General features: G+C 39.8%; 1 protein-coding gene across 2 annotated transcripts in view; it reads left to right on the plus strand.

Annotated features, from left to right (window-relative positions):
* Positions 1 to 21,603, plus strand: part of LDB2 (LIM domain binding 2) — a 569,407-nt gene that overhangs the window by 420,363 nt on the left and 127,441 nt on the right. For both annotated transcript variants that reach the window (XM_069744698.1, XM_069744700.1), the window contains exon 3: positions 6,767 to 6,939. In XM_069744698.1, the coding sequence (XP_069600799.1) occupies positions 6,767 to 6,939 (173 nt within the window). The remainder of the gene's footprint in view (positions 1 to 6,766; positions 6,940 to 21,603) is intronic.

Genomic DNA, 21,603 nt, shown 5'->3' on the forward strand with positions numbered 1-21,603 from the left:
CACTCTTTGTCTCAGCTACTTATTATTTGCTTAAGTCATTTTTTTCTATTTTTCAGGGAAAATGAGAGCACAAGGGGTTAAAAATGGAACATAATGTTGACATCACAAATGTGGATATTGATCGATTTAAAAAAAAAAAATCTCTGGTTGATGATATGTCGTGTACATCAATCTGACATATTAACTGCCTGTTAGTGTACGAGTAAGATATAGCTGAAGAGAACAGGAGACATTATATTGGCGGAATCCTGATCTTCACAGAAAGTGTTCTATGCAAATAAAGTGATATTTATTCTTGAAAATTGTCTAAGACTGCACTTAATACAAGTTTCATTTTTTTCTCCTTGAACTTGTTTTTTTCTGAGCAGTGATTATTACCTGTTATAGTAGTATTTTAAACATTAGTATTTTTCATTATAATTAAAAAGTTATTAAATTCCGTTTACAGGTTATTTGGTCACAGTAAAAAAAAAAGTCAGCTAAACAGAGAAGTTGACAGCAGACTTCATATTCATTTATTTAAATGCACACTGATACGAAATATAAACATTTACTGTACATACGGTACATTAAAATGCGACATTAACAAATCTTTTGAAATTTGATTTGGCGCCTTCACCAAAATTGGTCAGGAAATTCACTTTGCAGTAAATCAGTTCACTGCTAGTCAAAAAAACCTGTAGCCTCCAATTACTATGAAAAGATATGTATGACACTCTGAGGTCTCTCATGACTATCCAAAATGTCTCAGTGTAGAGGGATCATCATTATTCCCATTTGCACATGGAAACACGAGAATCAATGGGATGAAACTGAATGGGAGAAGATACAGATTAGATATTAGAAAAAACTTGTTGAGAGTGAGGGTGATCAATGAGTAGAACAGGCTGCCACAAGAGGTGGTGAGTTCTCCTTCAATGGAAGTCTTCAAACAGAGGCTGAACTGACATCTGTCTGAGACGGTTTAGTGACTCCTGCATTGAGCAGGGGGTTGGACATGATGACCCTGGAGGTCCCTTCCAACTCTAACATTCTAAGATTCTATGAGAGCATCGCAAGAAGTCAGGCGCCGGACCAAGACCAGCAACACCCATGGGACCACAACGCCCCGAAGGTGAGTATAATAAAAGCTCTTTTTCTTATGTTGCAGGCCAGATCGGGGGCATATGCACAGCATATTAGTATGCTGTATATGAGGGCGGAAAGGTTGTGGCCGTATCTCATCTCGGTCAATCATGGCGACAGGTTCGCCCCTGACGAAGGCTGTGTCGAAACGCGCGTCGGGGTGACGTGGGTTCCCAGGCTATCTCCCTCTTGTATTCCTCCGGCGGTCCCATGCTATCATTGGGGTAAGATATACCGTTACTCTCTATGTGATCCATGCTCCATGCTTCTCTATGGCCTCTATGTTTGCTATCACCACTGCCATCTAGTGGGTATTGACTATGCTTCGATTGGCACTGCCGGCTAGATATTATAATGGGAGTAGGTATAGCAATACGTCATTGATCCGTACTATGTTGGACAAGATATACTTATTTTGCTGTACTGTGCATTTTTATTTTTTGTATCAACCAAATACCCTGTTTTTTACATCTTTTACTAGCACTTGCGGATTACTGCAACAATTTTTTCAAACTGAGTGTTTTTGGTTTTACTATTCTCTTTTGTGTCTTCAGGTTTCTTGGTAGTGTGTGAACATGATCTGTCATGATCCCAATGGCAGGGGATCACAAAAGGACAAGCACAAAAAACAAAACAAGCTCTAGGGTGATGGAAACTGAGCTGACCGCGATCCTGAACCTAACACACAACTAGCTGTAGCCGGGGAACGTGCCTACGATGATTCCTAGACGTCTCGCGCCAGCCGAAGGACTAACTTCCCCTATTAGAAGAAACACAGACCTCTCTTGCCTCCAGAGAAACACCCCACAGAAATAGCAGCCCCCCACATGTAATGACGGTGAAATGAGAGGAAAGCACATACGTAGTTATGAAAACAGATTCAGCAAAATGAGGCTCGCTAAAGCTAGATAGCAGAGGATACAAAAGTGAACTGCGCGGTCAGCGAAAAACCCTACAAAAAACCATCCTGAAATTACTTGAACTCATGTGCCAACTCATGGAACATGAGGAGTAATATCAGCCCACTAGAGCAACCAGCAAAAAGGAATCACAAATCTGCAAGCTGGACTAAGACAAAAATTAAGCAAAACGTGGAACAGGAAAATCAAAAACTTAGCTTGTCCTGAAGATTACAGAAGCGGGAAGCAGAGGTAACAAGACACACTGATAACATTGATAGCCGGCGAGGAAATGACAAGAAAGCCAGGTTAAATAGGAAACTCCCATATCCTGATAGAACAGGTGGACACCAGAGACCGCAGAAAACACAAGTCACCCAGTACCATCTGTAACCACCAGAGGGAGCCCAAAAACAGAATCCACAACAATGATCCTACAGACTTGTTCACTGTGCAAGTAGCCCATGTGTTCCTGTTTCCATAATTGTTCTCTTGTGTCTACAAGACTGGGGAGCTACCCACCACTCCTCTTAGGCTATCTGCACAAAAGCTGTTCTACTCTGTATGCACACATCTGCTCTGATAAGGGTATACCGTGAAGTTTGGTAGAGCAGCTTAGTATACATTTTTTGCAAAAAACGTATCAACCAAATACCCTGTTTTTTACATCTTTTACTAGCACTTGCGGATTACTGCAACAATTTTTTCAAACTGAGTGTTTTTGGTTTTACTATTCTCTTTTGTGTCTTCACTGTGCATTTTTAGCCTGTGTGCTCATGTCCCTGTTTTCCTGTGTGTTTTGTACGTATGGTTAGTGGGGATACCCACTGTTTCACCTGTCATTTATATTTGTATATAATAAAGTTTTGCATTTTTATATATTGTCTGGCCTCTATGATCGCGTTGTTCTCTCTTTTTTGGTCTATCGCTTTAAAGGTGCAGATATTTCTGAAATGATTCTTCTTGGTGTGATCTTTTTTACATGACAAAAATGTAGCATTTCAACAGGGTTGTGGAGGATATTTATCTCTCTTTCATAAGACAGAGAAGATGCGATGCGGGTGGTTTAGTAAGCTGGGCTGAATCACTGAGCTAAAAGATAGCCGTTTGCCATTGATTGCACTTTTCTACAATATCGCTGACGCGAGTGAACGTAGGATTTCTATTCTTGGAACATTTTGAAATTCTTTCAGATTGTAATTGGAGAACTGCGTTACTAAATAGAGTAATAGCAGGCTATGCAATCGCCAAGACGGATTTGTATATATCTGTAATGTCGTATATCCATCCAGTCTATAAGGTCAGCAAGCCCTGCAATGCATACCCTACCATTGTAATACCACAAGACATCTACCTGCACAAGATATATTGAAAAGATACAAAGCTTCTAAACACACGCCTGCCTGTACTCACCTAAAGGGGGCTATCCAGGACAATTTTGTTTTACTATGGGTCTAAAAACTAACATGTAGTTATTTACAAACTACCTGCCTGTTGTGCCCGATGGCATTCTCAGCTGGCACAGAGTGGTCAAATACCACTGTAGACGGCAATTCAGTGGCTTTCGCTGACGTCACGTCGACAGAGCAACCGTTCTCACCTGTTGACGGAGCGTGACTGCTGATGTCATGCTGATTGACAGCTGGCTCCCCACTGCCTAACTATGAGAAGCCGGATTTCAATCAGCATGACAAGCGGCAGTCACATCCCGTCAATGGAGCAGCCCGGAAAAAGAAGAGCTCCTCTGTAACCGTGGATCAACTGAATCTACATCAGGAATGGCTACTGACTGCTCTGTTTCGGTGCCAGGTACAACAAGCAGTTAGTGAGCAACTAAATGCCTGTTAGTTTTTAGGCCCATAGTAAAAACAAATCGTCCCGGATAACCTCTTCAATCTTCAGTGATGATGGGAACATTTTCCTCTGTGTTTTGTGATTGCTCTGATGTTTCTTCTGAATAGTTAAGATTAAATTGACAACTGGGGGTTAATGGATTTTACTTACTGGTGTTGCCTGAAACAAAGGTCAGACCCCCAAAGATAAAACATTGGAGGCCTATCCTTGGTATATCCAATCAATATTTTAATTAATATTGACCCTCAGTAAGAGATGGCATTTTGCTAGGATATCTGGGGATCAGACCTTTGGAGTCATCACCAATCCGGTGAAGAAAGGGGCCTCCACTACTTTAACGCCTCATCCCCTTCGTATTTTGTCCTACACATAGGGATGGTCCCAACCACTCACTGAAACCGGGATGTATTCATGTAAACTGGGCCTTCAAAACGCCCACTCTGCATAGGAAAAACTGTGAAGGATTAGTGATTGTCCCAAAGGTCATCAGGAGCTGGCTAACGAGCGGCATGTTGGCTCAGTGGGTAGCAGCACTGTAGCCTGCAGCATTGGGGTCCTGGCTTCAAATTTCATCAAGATCAACATCTGCACGCGGTTTGTATGTTCTCCCCGTGTTTCCCCTCACACTGCAAAAACATACTGGGATTTCAGATTGTGAGCGTAATGGAGCCAGCGATGATGATGTAAAGCACTGTGCAAATTAATGACTCTATATAAACAAGCGTAATAACTAAAAAAAAAACAATATGTCATCGTCTACTAAAATAGCAAGCCCCCTTTAATACTAGGAAAAGAAAATTAAATGTTTGCCCTTCTACATCCTACCCAGAGGGCAAATACCAGGTATGACAATCATATAGGGCCCAATGCCATCTGCTGACCAGTGGGAACTTACTGCCAAAAAAGAATTGATGTCAAATTGTTAAACTTTTTTTTTCTCCAAACTTTTAATTAATGAATGATAATATAGTAGGCAAGAACTGGAGAACTACGAAAAATGCTTGGGGCTATCATCACCTTATCTGCAGCCCTAGTGACTAATCTGCCTAGCTGCAGTCATCCACCCCTGGTTTACATATGGCTACATAATAATTAGTAATTGCTGATAGTAATGGTGGTTATATTTGTATTAACAGGTGAAATTATTTTCTTCCAATATTTCAGAGCAATGAAAGCCTCAATAAATATAATTACTTTATTTTACATTTCTAGATAGATACAGAGAGATAAATATGTATATACAGTGCCTAGATACAGTATCTCACAAAAGTGAGTACACCCATCACACTTCTGTAAATATTTTATATACTGTATTTTCAGGAGACAACACTGAAGATCTGACACTTTGATACAATGTACAGTAGTCAGTGTGCAGCTTGTACACACTTAGGGGTGTACTCACTTTTGTTGCCAGTTTTTTAGACATTGATGTCTGTGTGTTGAGTTATTTAGAGGGCACCAAATTTACACTGTTATATGGTACAAGATACACTGACAGCATTGTATCAAAGTATCAGATCTTTAGTGCTGTCCTATGAAAAGGTATAATAAAATATTTACAAAAATGTGAGGGGTGTACTCATTTTTGTGAGATACTGTAGATAGATAGGTGATAGATAATAGATAGATAGATATTAGATAGATGATAATAGATAGTAACATACATAGTAACATAGTAACATAGTTAGTAAGGCCGAAAAAAGACATTTGTCCATCCAGTTCAGCCTATATTCCATCATAATAAATACCCAGATCTACGTCCTTCTATTATTATTATTATTATTATCTATATTAGATAATAGATAGATAATAGATAATAAATAGATAATAGATAGATGATAATAGATAATAGATCGAGAGATAGATAGGTGATAGATAATAGATATATAGATAGATGATAGATAGATAATAGATAGATAGATAGATAATATAGATAGATAGATAGATAGATAGATAGATAGATAGATAGATAGATAGATAGATAATATAGATAGATAGATAATAGATAGATAGATAGATAATAGATAGATAGATAGATAGATAGATAATATAGATAGATAGATAGATAGATAGATAATAGATGATAGATAGATAGATAATAGATAGATAATATAGATAGATAGATAGATAGATAATAGATAGCTAGATAGATAAATAGATAGATAATATACAGATAATAGATAGATAATATAGATAGATAGATAGATAAGATAGATAGATAGATAGATAGACAGATAATAGATGATAGATAGATAGATATATAGATAGATAATAGATAGATAGATAGATAATAGATAGAAAGATAATAGACAGATAATAGATAGATGATAGATAGATAGATAGATAGATAATATAGATAATAGATAGATAATATAGATAGATACATAGATAGATAGATCTACAGATAGATAGATAGATTGATAGATAGATAATAGATAGATAGATAGATAGATAGATAATAGATAGATAGATAGATAGATAGATAGATAGATAGATAGATAATGGATAGATAGATAGATAATAGATAGATGATAGATAGATAATATAGATAGATAGATAATATAGATAATAGATAGATAATATAGATAGATACATAGATAGATAGATAGATAGATAGATAGATAGATAGATAGATAGATAGATCTACAGATAGATAGATAGATTGATAGATAGATAATAGATAGATTGATCTGTAGCATTGTGTGATCGCCATGAATTCATATGTGTAAGAATAATTAATGATATTCCATTAGACGAGCCGATGGCCACTGCCGATATCCAATGTTATCTGTTGTCATTCCATCCTGGAGATATATAATATTCTTCTGTTTAGTTCGGATCTTGGTTTTGAAATCTCATTACTTTTTTCTGTCTTTTTACTTCCTTAGCCATTGGAAGGACTCTTATTCCTCGATACTTTAGCACAGTGTTTGAAGGGGGTGTCACTGATCTCTATTACATTCTCAAGCACTCCAAAGAATCATACCACAACTCATCCATCACCGTGGACTGTGATCAATGTACCATGGTCACTCAGCATGGGAAACCCATGTTCACCAAGGTAATAACAAAGCTGATTTCTTTCCCCATCTTTAAGAGTGATTGATTTTCCTGCTCTCGTAGTAATATATCGTTGCCTCCCCGACCAGATGCACAACTTTCATTTTTCAGCAGAGCAACAAACTGTTTAATTTATAAATATTTGCTTTCTATTAAATACCCATCGGGAGGGCGGCCATCGCTCACCGCGGCCCTCCTGCTCAAAAACGGATATGACAACAAAAAACCCCACAAAAAAACAGTGTTACCCGTAGCAACCAATCCGTTTTTTTCTCTCCAGGGCATGGATAGAAAAGAAAAAAAGTTATTCAAGTGGTTGCTATGGGCAAGACGAAGAATTTTTCGTAGAACAGATACCATGAATGAGTTTTATTAAAACCAGTGCAAAGAAAAAAGAGAAAGTACCGTCAGGAGCAGTTTGCCCAAATCTATTTCACTAGTTCCCAGAAATCTTTTTTTAAAGGGGCCGTCTGGGGAATGTGGTTTTTTTTATTTTGTAAAAACAATTCAGATTGTTTCAAAAAGAAAAATGGCACAATGCTGATCAGATAAATCCTTTGTCACACCCATTCTAATCCTTCCTACTCTCCCAATGAGATCCATCTAGTCACAGGGACCTGTGACCGCTGCAGACAATCTTATACAGCCAGTGATTGGCAGCAGAGGTCACTTGTCCACTTGACTGGATGTGTGTGGGGAGCGGTGTAGTAGAATCGGTGAGACAAAAAAAAAGTTAATGAGTTTTTTTAAAGACAAATTGGGAATGGGATTTTCTGAAAACGGAAAACCCCTTTAGGCCACGTTCCCTCAGTCAAATTTTGGTGAGTTTTTGCTGTTGAAGATTTTCTGCACCCATTAGGCCACGTTCACATGTTCAGTATTTGGTCAGTATTTGTAAGCCAAAACCAGGAGAGGAACAATCAGGGGAAACATATAAATAAAGATTATAAAGATTATAAACATATAATAGAAACATGTCACCACTGGTTTTGTGTTACAAATGCTGAAAACCTAAATACTCAACGTGTGCACGTGGCCTTAGGTGAATTAGGTTTTTTACAAGCATTTTTATCAAGTTTCAGATGCTCCGGTTTTTGTCTTTTGTTGGTATGTGTTGTTTTAAATAAAGCTGCTTTGTTTTTGATGCTTCCTGATATTTGGCTTTGACAAAACTTTATTGATAGAGTCCTTAGCGGATTACATGTGTTTTTGATGCGTTTCTGCCGTGTGAATGCAATAAAAACACATGTGGATTTTCTATCTGCAGATTTCTGCATCTAATGCTAATCTGCACCGAAAACTCAGTGTACTCGCAAGAGAGATTGACATATTGTGGATGTGAAACACGCACCACATGTCAGTTTACACTGAATAAAATAACAGCACAGTGGGCATAAGATATCTATAAATCCCATCATCTGCTGGAACTGTAAGACGTAGTGTAGGAAATAAAAAATGTCAAAAATTGATCATGGGTACACAGCCTTAATGGTGTTGCATGGAGATCCACTTTAAACCCTTACGACCAATGGTGGACATAGTGAGTGTCAGTTCCCGCACCACAACATGCTATGTCAGTCATGCATTTAAACACACAGTGACAATTCAGTGCTGACAGTTGTCACTGACAGCTGTGCGGCACGGGAAGAGGTGTGTGGAGGCACGCTGATGGTCCCCGCACTCAGAGGGTTGTAATCGGTCAGCCAGTCTAACTGACCGATCACAGCATAGTCGCACAGGAAGTGTTGAAATATCAGCACCTACCGCACAATCACAGCAGGAGCTCAGCACTGCTAGTGACCGAGATCCTGCTGTGACAGCCACGGACGATGCCAGCTCTGCCTATGACTGTTTAACCCCCTAAATCCTGCGATCGAGACTGAGCCAACATTTAGGAAGCAGGGAGATGGAGGGAGCTCCTTCTACTTTCAGATCGGCTGACCGTTGCCATGGTTCCCGAGGTCGTCATGATGACCCCCGAGTCACCAAGCTACGTAAACCATCTTAGACCATGCTAAGAAAATGCTTCTGTATAGGTTCTGCAGGTGCATTTCAATGCATTTTAACTGCTATCAAAGTAAAAACAAGTAAAAGTCCCATAGAGCGAATAAGTAAAAAAAGGTAAAGAAAAATAAAAGAAATTGTAAAAATATTTGTAAAAAAAATTTTACAAAATAATAATAATCATTTTAAAAAAATATACCATTAAATACACATTTTTGTGTAAAAAATAAACAAAAAAGGAAAAACATTTTTGTTACTGGGAACAAGCGGTACAGTTTACGCTGTTCTCTGGCCCTGGCTGTCTGCTGAAGGCAGCTCTCTGAGATCAGCGAGATCAGGAGACAATGATGGGAGTTGTACTCAGCACCAGCTGTGTCCCTCCTGTGTAAAATAAATAATTAATTTAAAAAAAATGGTGTGAGCTCTCGCACAGTTTTCATAACAAACAGAGGGAAAGCTCATGGCTGGGGGCTGATGTTAACAATCTGGGACAATGGACAATACCACATAAGGTTCCCAAGCCTTTTATGGTGAATTTATGGGGGACACCAGAAAATAAATGATGTAGGGTCCCCCTATAAATTCAGATCAGCAAAGGTGTCAGGACTCAAATCCAGCAGCTCTTGTGCACCAGGTGGTAGCTCTTCCCTCTGAGTGATTCAGCTAGCTAGACAGTTCCTTGCCAACCCAGATAGTAGTAGCTGTTTTGTTTCTGATTGTCTCCACCCTGAGTTTCTTATTGGCTCCACCCTAATTGAACACCTTAAAGGGAACCTGTCACCCCGTTTTTTCAGATTGAGATATAAATACTGTTAAATAGGGCCTGCGCTGTGCGTTACTATAGTGTATGTAGTGTACCCTGATTCCCCCCCTATGCTGCAAAATACATTACCAAAGTCGCCGTTTTCGCCTGTCAATCAGGCTGGTCAGGTCGGGAGGGCGTGTTCACAGCGCTGTTTCTTCCTCAGCTTTACGTTGGTGGCGTAGTGGTGTGCGCATGTTGAAGTGACTAATCCACTCTGGGCACGTGAACAAGCAGCGCGCGATCTGCACTATCACCCCCTGTCATCGATGGGGGCGGCCATCTTCCTGGGGCAACGCGTGCGCAGATGGAGTGCTCTGCTGCACGGGGCTTCAGGAAAATGGCCGCGCGTGCGCACAAGAGATCGCGGCGGCCATTTTCCCAAAGCCGAGATGCAAACTCGGCTTTGGGAAAATGGCCGCCGCGATCTCTTGTGCGCACGCGCGGCATCCCGCGGCCATTTCCCTGAAGCCCGACCTCACTCAGTACATGAGTATTGAGCCTGGCAATACACATCTCGAGGAATGTGGCCGTAAGTATGAAAATCGCTTACTTGAAATCACATGAACGTACTGGAGACTCCTAACAGCACTAATTGTGCACGCTGTGAGGATTCACAAGTCCGTAGTCACATAGAAGGTCTGCAGACTTGAGCCCCGAGCCTGAACAACCTTTTTAATACCTTAACTGATACAGAGTGACTTAACGGTCAACAGCCAATTTTACCATCAAAGCAAAAAAAAAAATGACTATGCTCACTCCTTAAAGTAGTTGTTACATGTTCCAATCTTCAGGAGCACACCGCTCCCTTGCTTACTCACTTCCTGTTTACCATTGGGTAGTGCACTCCTGAAAATTGTCAGTTCGACCACCTGGCATGCCTCAGCCACTTGCCCAAACTGTGTGCTCTCGCTTGCTGCTAGCAGAGGCTACTTTACCCCTGCAGCATGAGAGAAACGCAGGGACACTGAGCTTAGTGCCATCCAGCGATCTGGCCAACATCAGATGAGCATTCGCAAGCTGTACAGCCAACAAGTGGCCAATAACCAGGCAACGAGCTGTATACCACAGAATTAAAAGTGCCTCAGTTCTTAAACAGAAAGCATTTTTAATAAGAGGTCAATTTAAAAGTTGCTCATTTTCACATGCACTTTGCAATTTTTGGCTATTTAATACGATAAACTAATCCCTTAAGTATGCTGCCAAGTTTCAATTTTACGTTTTCACTTTTTTTCCCTCCTTTTCTTCCACTTTTTTACTTTTATCTTGGCTTGTTCTTTGTGGGACAAGTTAAAGTTTTGATTGACACCGTACACTTTACCATGTAATGTTTAAAAATGGGAAAACAATTCCAAATGTCGCAAAAACTAAATTCCTCTTTTGTTTTTGGGGTTTTGTTTTTACGACGTGCATTTTTCAGTTAAACATTACTCTCTGGGTTGGAATAATTCTGACGAAATCAAATATTATTTTAGTAGATTTAAAAATTCACAGAAAAAAAAGGGAAAAACCATGGATAAGACAGACCATGGATAAGACAGGTGACATGAAGCAGAATTACCATGGGTGATAAACAGTTATGTCCATAAATATTGGGCCAGTTGTTAGATAAGGATTGTTTTATTGGGGTCTGGTTCTGTTGTGATGACCCCTCATAGTCTGAGGGGCAAGTTCCTTAGTTGATGTAAAAAGACATAAATCCGTGCGACACATTCATTCCTGCAGTGTGCGTGTCAAAGATCGTCATCAGTTTATATTCCCAGACTCTTCTGTCTCTCTGAGATTTGAAGCTACCTTTTAACACAAGTAATTTCATGTCCATAATGTTATGATTTGGGAGACAAAAATGTATTGCCACAGGTAGATCCATTGTTTTTTCTCTTATTGTGTGGCGGTGAGAATTCATTCTTGTTCTAAGTTTTTGCCCTGTCTCCCCCACATACAGACCCCCAGTTGGACATTTAGTACAAATAATTAGGTACACCACTTTAGAAGTGACGCAGCTGAAAGTACCTGGTATCTTGTAGTCCTGATGTGAATTGGGGATTTTTATCTTGTCCGTGGTCATTATAAATAATAAATTTTGCACTCACACCTTTTCATTTTCACCTCACACCTCTCATTTTCCCCTCAGTATATACATGTTTGTCATCTCCTTTTTGTATACACCTGTATGTCATCTCCTGTATATAGTATATACCTGTATGTCATCTCCCCTGTAAATAGTATATACCTGCTGTATGTCATCTCCTCCTGTATATTGTATATACCTATGTGTCATCTCCTCCTGTTATAGTATAAACCTGTATGTCATCTCTTCTGTATATACTATATTCCTGTATGTCATCTCCCCTGTATATAGTATATACCTCCTGTATGTCATCTCCGCCTCTATATACCTATGTGTCATCTCCTCTTTTATATAGTATATACCTGTATGTCATCTCCTCCTGTATATAGTATATACGTGTGTCATCTCCTCCTGTATATAGGAGATGTTTTGAGTATGTGCAAGTTTTGAGTGAGGCAACTTTTGCATGTGTTGCAACTTTTGTGCATGTGGCAATTTTTCCGCGTGTGCAAGTTTTGCATGTGGTGAGTTTTCCATGAGGTGAGTTTTGCACGTTTGGCGAGTTTTGCGTGAGCCTAGTTTTGCATGTGGCGAGTTTTCCATGAGGTGAGTTTTGCACGTGTGGCGAGTTTTGCGTGAGCCTAGTTTTGCATGTGGCGAGCTTTCCATGAGGTGAGTTTTGCATGTGTGGCGAGTTTTGCATGAGCCTAGTTTTGCATGTGGCGAGTTTTGCACGTGGCGAGTTTTGAGCGACTTTTGTGTTTCGACTTTCATGTGGCGAGGTTGGTGTATGTGTGGTGAAATGTGTGCTGAGGGTGGTATATTTGTGTTCAAGCACGTGGTAGTGTGTGGCGCATTTTGTGTGTGTGTTCATATCCCCGTGTGTGGTGAGTATCCCATGTCGGGGCCCCACCTTAGCAACTGTACGGTATATACTCTTTGGCGCCATCGCTCTCATTCTTTAAGTCCCCCTTGTTCACATCTGGCAGCTGTCAATTTGCCTCCAACTCTTTTTCTTTCACTTTTTTCTCATTATGTAGATAGGGGCAAAATTGTTTGGTGAATTGGAACGCGCGGGGTTAAAATTTCACCTCACAACATAGCCTATGATGCTCTCAGGGACCAGACGTGTGACTGTGCAAAATTTTGCGGCTGTAGCTGCGACAGTGTAGATGCCAATCCCAGACATACACACACACATTCAGCTTTATATATTAGATATATACTGGGTATGTGACTACATTGCATATTTTTTCATATCTTCTGTGCACTTTGTATGTCTTCTTGGTAATGTGCAGTTTAATTGGCAATTGGGAGGAAGGAATGGGTTAATCCACCATTGGTTGACTAAAGAAATGTTCTTTTTTTGCTTTTTTTCATCATTTTTTTTTTCCTTTTCCCGGTCTAGTCTGGTGGGAGCACGTGATCCTCTGAATGACTGCCAGCCTCTTTCTTGTTGATCCTCCGGAGACCATCTGTGCTGGGGGCATTGATTAGAGTGTGTCTGCTGGGATTACATCTTTTCTGTTGCCATGCCAACTAATCAGCTGATTTTCCATTGCCATGGTAACAAAATGTCAGAGCTCAGCGTACGGCAACACGAATTCTGCACAACACAAAATGTTTTCCTAATTGGAGACCCTTTTGATTTTTTTTTGGATTCTTCCTGTTAAGCGCGTCTTGAAGGCATTATATTAAAATCCACGTTAATTGAGGGTCTTATGTATCAGCTCTAAAATAGAAAATATCACCTGAAAGGTTTATATTAGTTTTATGGTGCGGATTCCGGCTTTGCACTTTTTTTTTTTTTCCTTTAAGCAATTTTTTATTTTGGTATGTTTTTAATTTTTTCCCCATTGGGGCTGCGCTTTTTCAGCTATACAGGAGAAGTGTTTCTATAGGTCTCGCAGGTGCTTATTATAGAAATACATTATAGCCGGTGTGGGACACTGACCCCTGACCTCCGCCTGCCGCGCTCCCCCGACGCGGTCACATGCTGAATATGTGGAGTAAACCTTGAAAATTAATCAGCTCTGCGGAGAGATGAAAACTTTTTTTTTCTCGTTCTTATAGACTTGTAAACAGCTGACGCCGTCCTCTACTATACCATACAACAGGAAAAGTTCTTACCCTATTAAAGTTTATTAAAAATTCAGAACTCAGAATAAAGTAAATTAAAATCAGATACCGACCAAAGTCCCCGATGCCCCGCAACTTAATTTCATCCATTTTTTTTTTTCATTTGAAATGTTTAATAAATAAAATGGAAAATAAAACATACAAGTTTCTAGAAAAAAAAGCAAAATAATTGGATTTTTTCAAATTTATAATTTTAGATTTTAATGATGTTGTTTATTTTTGATCAATTACCTTCAAGTTCCTGTAATACTTGTTAACCCAGACCTGCATAATATTACATTATTAAATTACTTTAGACTAAACCAAATCTCCAATTTTTTTTCTTAGCATTTTACTTGACTGGTTTTTGTTAACTTGACCTATACAAATAAGTGTGATATATTCCGGAAATCCAGAATATTTATCAACTGGCATCTGGTCCCCAAGTTTACCCCAGAGTTTACCTGCTACCTTGCTTTGTGCATATAAGCCATTGTGCACATAAGTCACCGTTTGTGCATATGTGTTTTGCTATTTATGTTACATCTTTGTATCTTAGATTTATGAAAGTACCAGCAGTGCGTTGGTGGCGTGACTCACCATATATTATTGTATCTTTAGCTGTCTCCATATATTGACTCTGTATAGGACCATTGGTTGTATTTTAATATATAAGTTTTTATTGGTGTTTTCTGTCTTTCCCATTAATAAATACATTTTTGTATTTTTGCAACTTATTTGTATTCTGGGTGTGCGCCTTATATGCATAGTCTCTTTTCTTGTTTGTTTGGTATTTGCTGCTGCTATGCATTGCACCCCTTATTATACTTACTTTATAGGTCGCAATTGGCCCCTCGCCCATTGGTAGTGCTCCCTAGCTCTCCCTCTTCCTTTGTGTCTTTCAATGGTGGCTGCTTCAGTGCACCCTGGCCCTCCATCACATGCACACAATGTCCCAGCGGTAGCATACCTTTCTGTCCGCTTTCCTGTCCATCCGGATCCTCTCTGGTCCGCTGGGAGTCTCCCTCTTGAGATTCCACACAATGAGAGACAGAGTCAGTTACCAACTTAAAACAAACGATTTTACTCAGTTTCTTTCTCATCTCGTTCAGTTCACATTCAGGTACAGCACCGAATACTTCATAAGATGTGACATTTTCTTTCCCTGTGCTGTCCCTCACTTGTTTAGGGCTATTGCAGGATCGTACCGTTGTCCCCGGCACCACAGCATTCTGTCTGACAAGTCTGGCTATCTTTAGGAGTTCAGGTCCGTATTCGCCACAGACACACAGGTATCTTCCTACATAGCTGTCTGCCACCATGACGAAGCTGTCCTGCATTCACTCGCTTCACTGGCAATCGTTACTCCTGGGCCCTGGACGAGCTGGGCTCCTTTTCTTAATATAACGTTGCGTGGCTCAACTGCCCTGTACGGGCTATGAGGCCCTACTGACTAACTACAGAAAATCCTTCCAGCTTATCCCACTTGGCCCCTCCTAATTTAACTAGTTCCTATCCTACTGATGTGTTATACTATTGTGCCCCCTTTCTAGTGGGCCAATCTGAATACTGCACTTTCCGTAGACAATAATATAAATACATGACATTATCAATTATATACAATATAACAAACACACCAGTTAAACACACCAGTTTGTCAGGGATGTAAAACACGGGCCAGGGCAAGTGGGCACAATAGCCCTTGTGCACCCCTTACATCTTTATATTAAAATTGTAGGCTGTAGAAATATATCACACATGAAGCTTAAAAGGGTTGTCCTACATTGGGGTAGAAGTCTGCAGTCACTCTATGTGCCTGGAGACTTGGGAATACTCACAGCTTGCAGAATGCACAGTATCGGCGTCAGGTAGTCATGTGACTACAAGTATGCAATTTGCATACTTCCAGACACCTTCTGGCTAGACATATCTAGCCTAGCTCAATTCACTTGCACTGAGCAAGGCTGCACATATTTATTTGGCACGTGATCACATGAATGGAAACTGCATACTTGGGTCACGCACCCGGCACCAGTACAAGAAATGAGAATCCTAACAGCATGCACACTGGTCACTGTGAAAATTCTAAATTCTGCAGTCACATATTGTCTGCAGACTTGTAACCCAAGGCCGAACTGCCTCTTTAATGATTTATTGTGGTTGTCCAACTTGTCCATAAAAATGTTGTCCATCTATGATTTTTTTTATTTTAAGCTCTCCTGAAAAAAATAAAAACTTAAGTTGGCCGTCCTGGTCCCTCTGTGATGTCTATATTCTACAATAAGGATTACCAGAGTATTAAGGCCTCCATACAAATTAGACTAATGTTGACCCAACTCATCAATATCAATGGGTTCGGCTGACACTCTAACGTGCTGGTAGACTAATTGTCATGGGGAGATGTCGATCCAGCATGTCCGATTTCAGACTGCTGATCACTTTGTTCTCTTGGAGATACAGTGCCCTGCGAAAGTATTCGGCCCCCTGGAAATTTTCAACCTTTTCCCACATATCATGCTTCAAACATAAAGATACCAAATGTAAATTTTTAATGAAGAATCAACAAATGGAACACAATTGTGAAGTTGAACGAAATTTATTGGTTATTTTAAATTTTAGTGGAAATTCCAAAAACTGAAAAGTGGGGCGTGCAATATTATTCGGCCCCATTACTTTCAGTGCAGCAAACTCACTCCAGAAGTTCACTGTGGATCTCTGAATGATCCAATGTTGTCCTAAATGCCTAATGCTGATAAATATAATCCACCTGTGTGTAATCAAGTCTCCGTATAAATGCACCTGCTCTGTGATTATCTCAGGGTTCCGTTTAAAGTACAGAGAGCATCATGAAGACCAAGGAACACAACAGGCAGGTCCGTGAAACCTTTGTGGAAAGTTTAAAGCCGGATTTGGATAAAAAATTATTTCAAAAACTTTAAACATCCCAAGGAGCACTGTACAAGCGATCATATTGAAATGGTAAGAGAATCATATCACTGCAAATCTACCAAGACCCAGCCGTCCCTCTAAACTTTCATCTCAAACAAGGAGAAGACTGATCAGAGAAGCAGCCAAGAAGCCCATGATCACTCTGGATGAACTGCAGAGATCTACAGCTGAGGTGGGACAGTCTGTCCATAGGACAACAATCAGTCATACATTGTACAAATCTGGCCTTTATGGAAGAGTGGCAAGAAGAAAGCCATTTCTCAAAGATATCCAAAAAAGTGTCGTTTAAAGTTTGCAACAAGCCACCTGGGAGACACCCCAAACATGTGTAAGAAGGTGCTCTGGTCAGATGAAACCAAAATAAAACTTTTTGGCAACAATGCCAAACGATATGTTTGGCGTAAAGGCAACACAGCTCATCACCCTGAACACACCATCCCCACTGTCAAACATGGTGGTAGCAGCATCATGAATTGGGCTGCTTTTCTTCAGCAGGGACAGGGAAGATGGATAAAATTGATGGGAAGATGGATGGATCCAAATACAGGACCATTCTTGAAGAAAACCTGTTGGAGTCTGCAAAAGACCTGAGACTGGGACGGAGATTGGTCTTCCAACAAGACAATGATCCCAAACATAAAGCAAAATCTACAATGGGTTGGTTCACAAATAAACGTATCCAGGTTTTAGAATGGCCAAGTCAAAGTCCAGACCTCAATCCAATCCAGAATCTGTGGAAAGAGCTGAAAACTGCTGTTCACAAACGCTCTCCATCCAACCTCACTGAGCTGGAGCTGTTTGACAAGGAAGAACGGGCAAGAATTTCAGTCTCTCGATGTACAAAGCTGATAGAGACATACCCCAAGCGACTTGCAGCTGTAATCGCAGCAAAAGGTGGCGCAACAAAGTATTAAGTTAAAGGGGCCGAATAATATTGCACGCCCCAGTTTTTGAATTTCCACAAAAATTTAAAATAACCAATAAATTTCGTTCAACTTCACAATTGTGTTCCACTTGTTGTTGATTCTTCACCAAAAATTTACATTTGGTATCTTTATGTGTGAAGCATGATATGTGGGAAAAGGTTGAAAAGTTCCAGGGGCGAATACTTTTCCAAGGCACTGTAAGCCGAAATGTCTGGTGACAGCTTTCTCAAAGAGAGAGAAAAAGGATGGCACTACCAAAATGGAGGCCATAGATAACACAGGAATGCTCGGTTGGGCAAGGCTCCTAACTATGGGAGAGACACCCAAGATGACTTTCTTTGACTGACCGGTTTTACTGTATGTTTTTTTTTGGAAATGGGACTAGTTGTGATAAAACTTGCTAGTGTATGTCTTGACTCTGATGTTGACTTGTGAGGAGCCATAGTCTGCCCAAAGTATGCAATGCTGATGATACGGCATGACCACTTACCAGTTCCATCACCAAGCCTTGGAATGGGAAAGAAAGAGCTGGGTAAGCAGGATGAAGGGTGTGCCATTAGGGGATTCTTTATATTTGTGCATTACATTTTTTTTACTCATCTGATGTTCTAAATAAATGCAAAACAGCGTGCCCAACATTAGTGGTGCATGAAAATGCTTTCATGTGTGATCACAGTTGGCCAGAGATCCTGAGCCTTCAGTTCTCGAGATCACAGTTCACCTCCTGTAGAGACATTTTTCTCTCCAGTTTCACAGGCTGATCAATGTATTTGCTGTAAAGATGAATAATTAGTCATCTTGTAGCTAATGCAAGTTGTACACATTTATTTATTGCATGTTTGATTCTTGAGATTTTTTCCAAGAGTAATCAAAAAGTCTTTGATAATTTAACCATTCTATGTCACATTTTACAAAAAATTACGCAAATCTATTTTAACTAGTAAATTAAATTGATGGAGCATTACATGTAAGTCTATATTTATTTCTGACTTGTAGTGTTTATCTTAGAATTGTTGAACCCCGAGTCTTTGTGGAAAATATATCGAGGAAATGTGAATTTCCAAAGGAAATTTTTTTCTCTGTTCTCTACAGGGAAAAATATATTGTAGGTGTTAATAAGCAGTGTTCAGCATGAAAGATCTAGTGAACAGGCATGTGTGGCATGGCACGCTGAGCTATGTGAGTGCTGGCTTTTAATGGAAAGGTGATAATGATGATCAAGGTACACGTATTAAGCGAAAATGGCATTTTGTGAGTTTGTTTTGTGAATTTCATGGGAATACAACATTTTCGAGTCCTACAGTTGAATTACTAAGAACATGCATGTACTTACGCTGCAATTGTTTTTAGAGCACCGATTATTTATGACCTCCGGTGGCTCTTGATTTTCAGAATTTGTTATTGTCATATATTGATATTTTTGATGTTTAACACACAACAAACTATGTATACAAGGGGTTTTCACCATGAAAAATAATGGATCATGACGGATCTACAAGAGGTCATAATTGAACAGAAAAGAATCATCAAAATGTGTCAAAATAAATGCTATGATGTCATTGATTCCTGAACGGAAAATGGAAAGAATTTACACTTGTGATTTCTGTTTTTACTTTTTTGACAATATTGCCACAGCAGCAGAGCACTGTTCCTGTGCAATGTGCCCAAAATCCCGAATCCTTCCACATATCTTGACCAAGATGTCTTACAGGAGATCTCATTTATATGTATAAATACATGTCTGGTCAATATAAAGGATTGGCACACAACTTATTCCTTGCAATGACCATACTAAGGACCAGGGGGCACTAATTTCTGGTGAAATGAGTGCCCCCTGATGTCCCCTGGTGTGATTCCGACAGCTAGATAGGAAAGGGTTCTTTACAGTTAAAGCAATCAGACTGTGGAATGCCGACCACAAGAGGTAGGGATGGCAGATACTATAACAGCTTTTAAAAAAGGGCTGGACGATTTCCTCAGTGCACATTACATTGTGTTTTATAAATAATTTAGTGACAAAATATATAATTGGTGGAGAAAGGTTTAACTTAATGGACCTATGTCTTTTTTTCAAAATTCCAGCATAATGGCAGCCATCCATTTTTTCGGGGGATTGGAAACTGAATTACAAACATTTTTACCTTGCTGGAATCAAAATAGTTAAGGAAATTAGAACTAATTTTACTTTTCTAAAGAAGCGCTCCCATCAAACTTTTTATCTTCTTAATATAGTATATTGCAGACATCATGTTACATTGCACTGTGTACTTACAATTGCTCATTTTGCCTTTCTTCCCAGCTATTTCTTCTCTTTTCTCTGCTCTATGTAGAAACAGGGAGTCTCTTTTCCCTGCTAAAATCATAACCTAGTTGCTCCATCCTCCACCTGCCATTAACTTTTGCAGTAACTCATGAGTCATATAGGAAAATAGATTTCCTATTTCTGCCCCGAGCTTAGAAGGATTCACCTAGTCAGTTTGTAATCATGTGATACATTTCAAAAACCTGACCTGCACATCCAAACATAGACTGAGTGTGAACAGGTGCTGAACCCAGAGTCGCCAACTCGTATATAGTTAAATAAATAGGGCAGCACACTGCAGCGCCAAAACATGCAAACTTGAAAAAACGAAATTTGAACTGCATTACTGCACTAGAAATATGAAAAATGAGAGCTTTTAGCGCACAAAAATGGCCAATTTTATGTGTACCTCGTAGCCACGTTAAGGCATCTCTCTTATACGAGGTCCTACGTTTGACCTACCTCACTGAGAATAAACGTCTCCATCTGAATGGGTACATGTAAAAACCTCTTCTTGGACTCAAATTCTCTCTCTATGTGGAGGGGTATTGGACCTACTATAATTAAAACACCTGAAGCTAGGAGGCGGGGAGTGCACGATCAGAAGGCTAGAGAATACATTTCAAAAACCTGACCTGCACATCCATTTCAAAAACCTGACCTGCAGTTCAAATTTCGTTTTTTCAAGTTTGCATGTTTTGGCGCTGCAGTGTGCTGCCCTATTTATTTAACTATAGTTCACACTCAGTCTATGTTTGGATGTGCAGGTCAGGTTTTTGAAATGTATTCTCTAGCCTTCTGATCGTGCACTCCCCGCCTCCTAGCTTCAGGTGTTTTAATTATAGTAGGTCCAATACCCCTCCACATAGAGAGAGAATTTGAGTCCAAGAAGAGGTTTTTACATGTACCCATTCAGATGGAGACGTTTATTCTCAGTGAGGTAGGTCAAACGTAGGACCTCGTATAAGAGAGATGCCTTAACGTGGCTACGAGGTACACATAAAATTGGCCATTTTTGTGCACTAAAAGCTCTCATTTTTCATATTTCTAGTGCAGTAATGCAGTTCAAATTTCGTTTTTTCAAGTTTGCATGTTTTGGCGCTGCAGTGTGCTGCCCTATTTATTTAACTGTAATCATGTGATGTCATAGACATAACAGAAAAGACAAGATTAGCTGGGTAGAAAAATGAGAAATTGTAAGTACACATTGCTATATAATATGATGATTGCAATATATTAATAGGATAAACATTTTGATGGGAGGGCTTCAATGATTGATTCGCTCATCTCTAATCTTGACTATACTTGACTAGACATGCATTAGATGTGCCAATTCTGGCTCTTTGCCTGGCTCTTCCCATTTGCCCTGGTGTGGTGGCAAGTGGGGTAATGGTTGTGGGGTTGATGTCAGCTATTTTATGGTCGCGGACATCAAGTCCACAGGTAAGTAATGGAGAGGTGTCTCTAAGACACCCCCATTACTAACCCCATAG

The sequence above is a fragment of the Ranitomeya imitator genome, chromosome 1 (assembly GCF_032444005.1).
Source record: "Ranitomeya imitator isolate aRanImi1 chromosome 1, aRanImi1.pri, whole genome shotgun sequence".
In the NCBI taxonomy this organism is placed as follows: domain Eukaryota; kingdom Metazoa; phylum Chordata; class Amphibia; order Anura; family Dendrobatidae; genus Ranitomeya; species Ranitomeya imitator.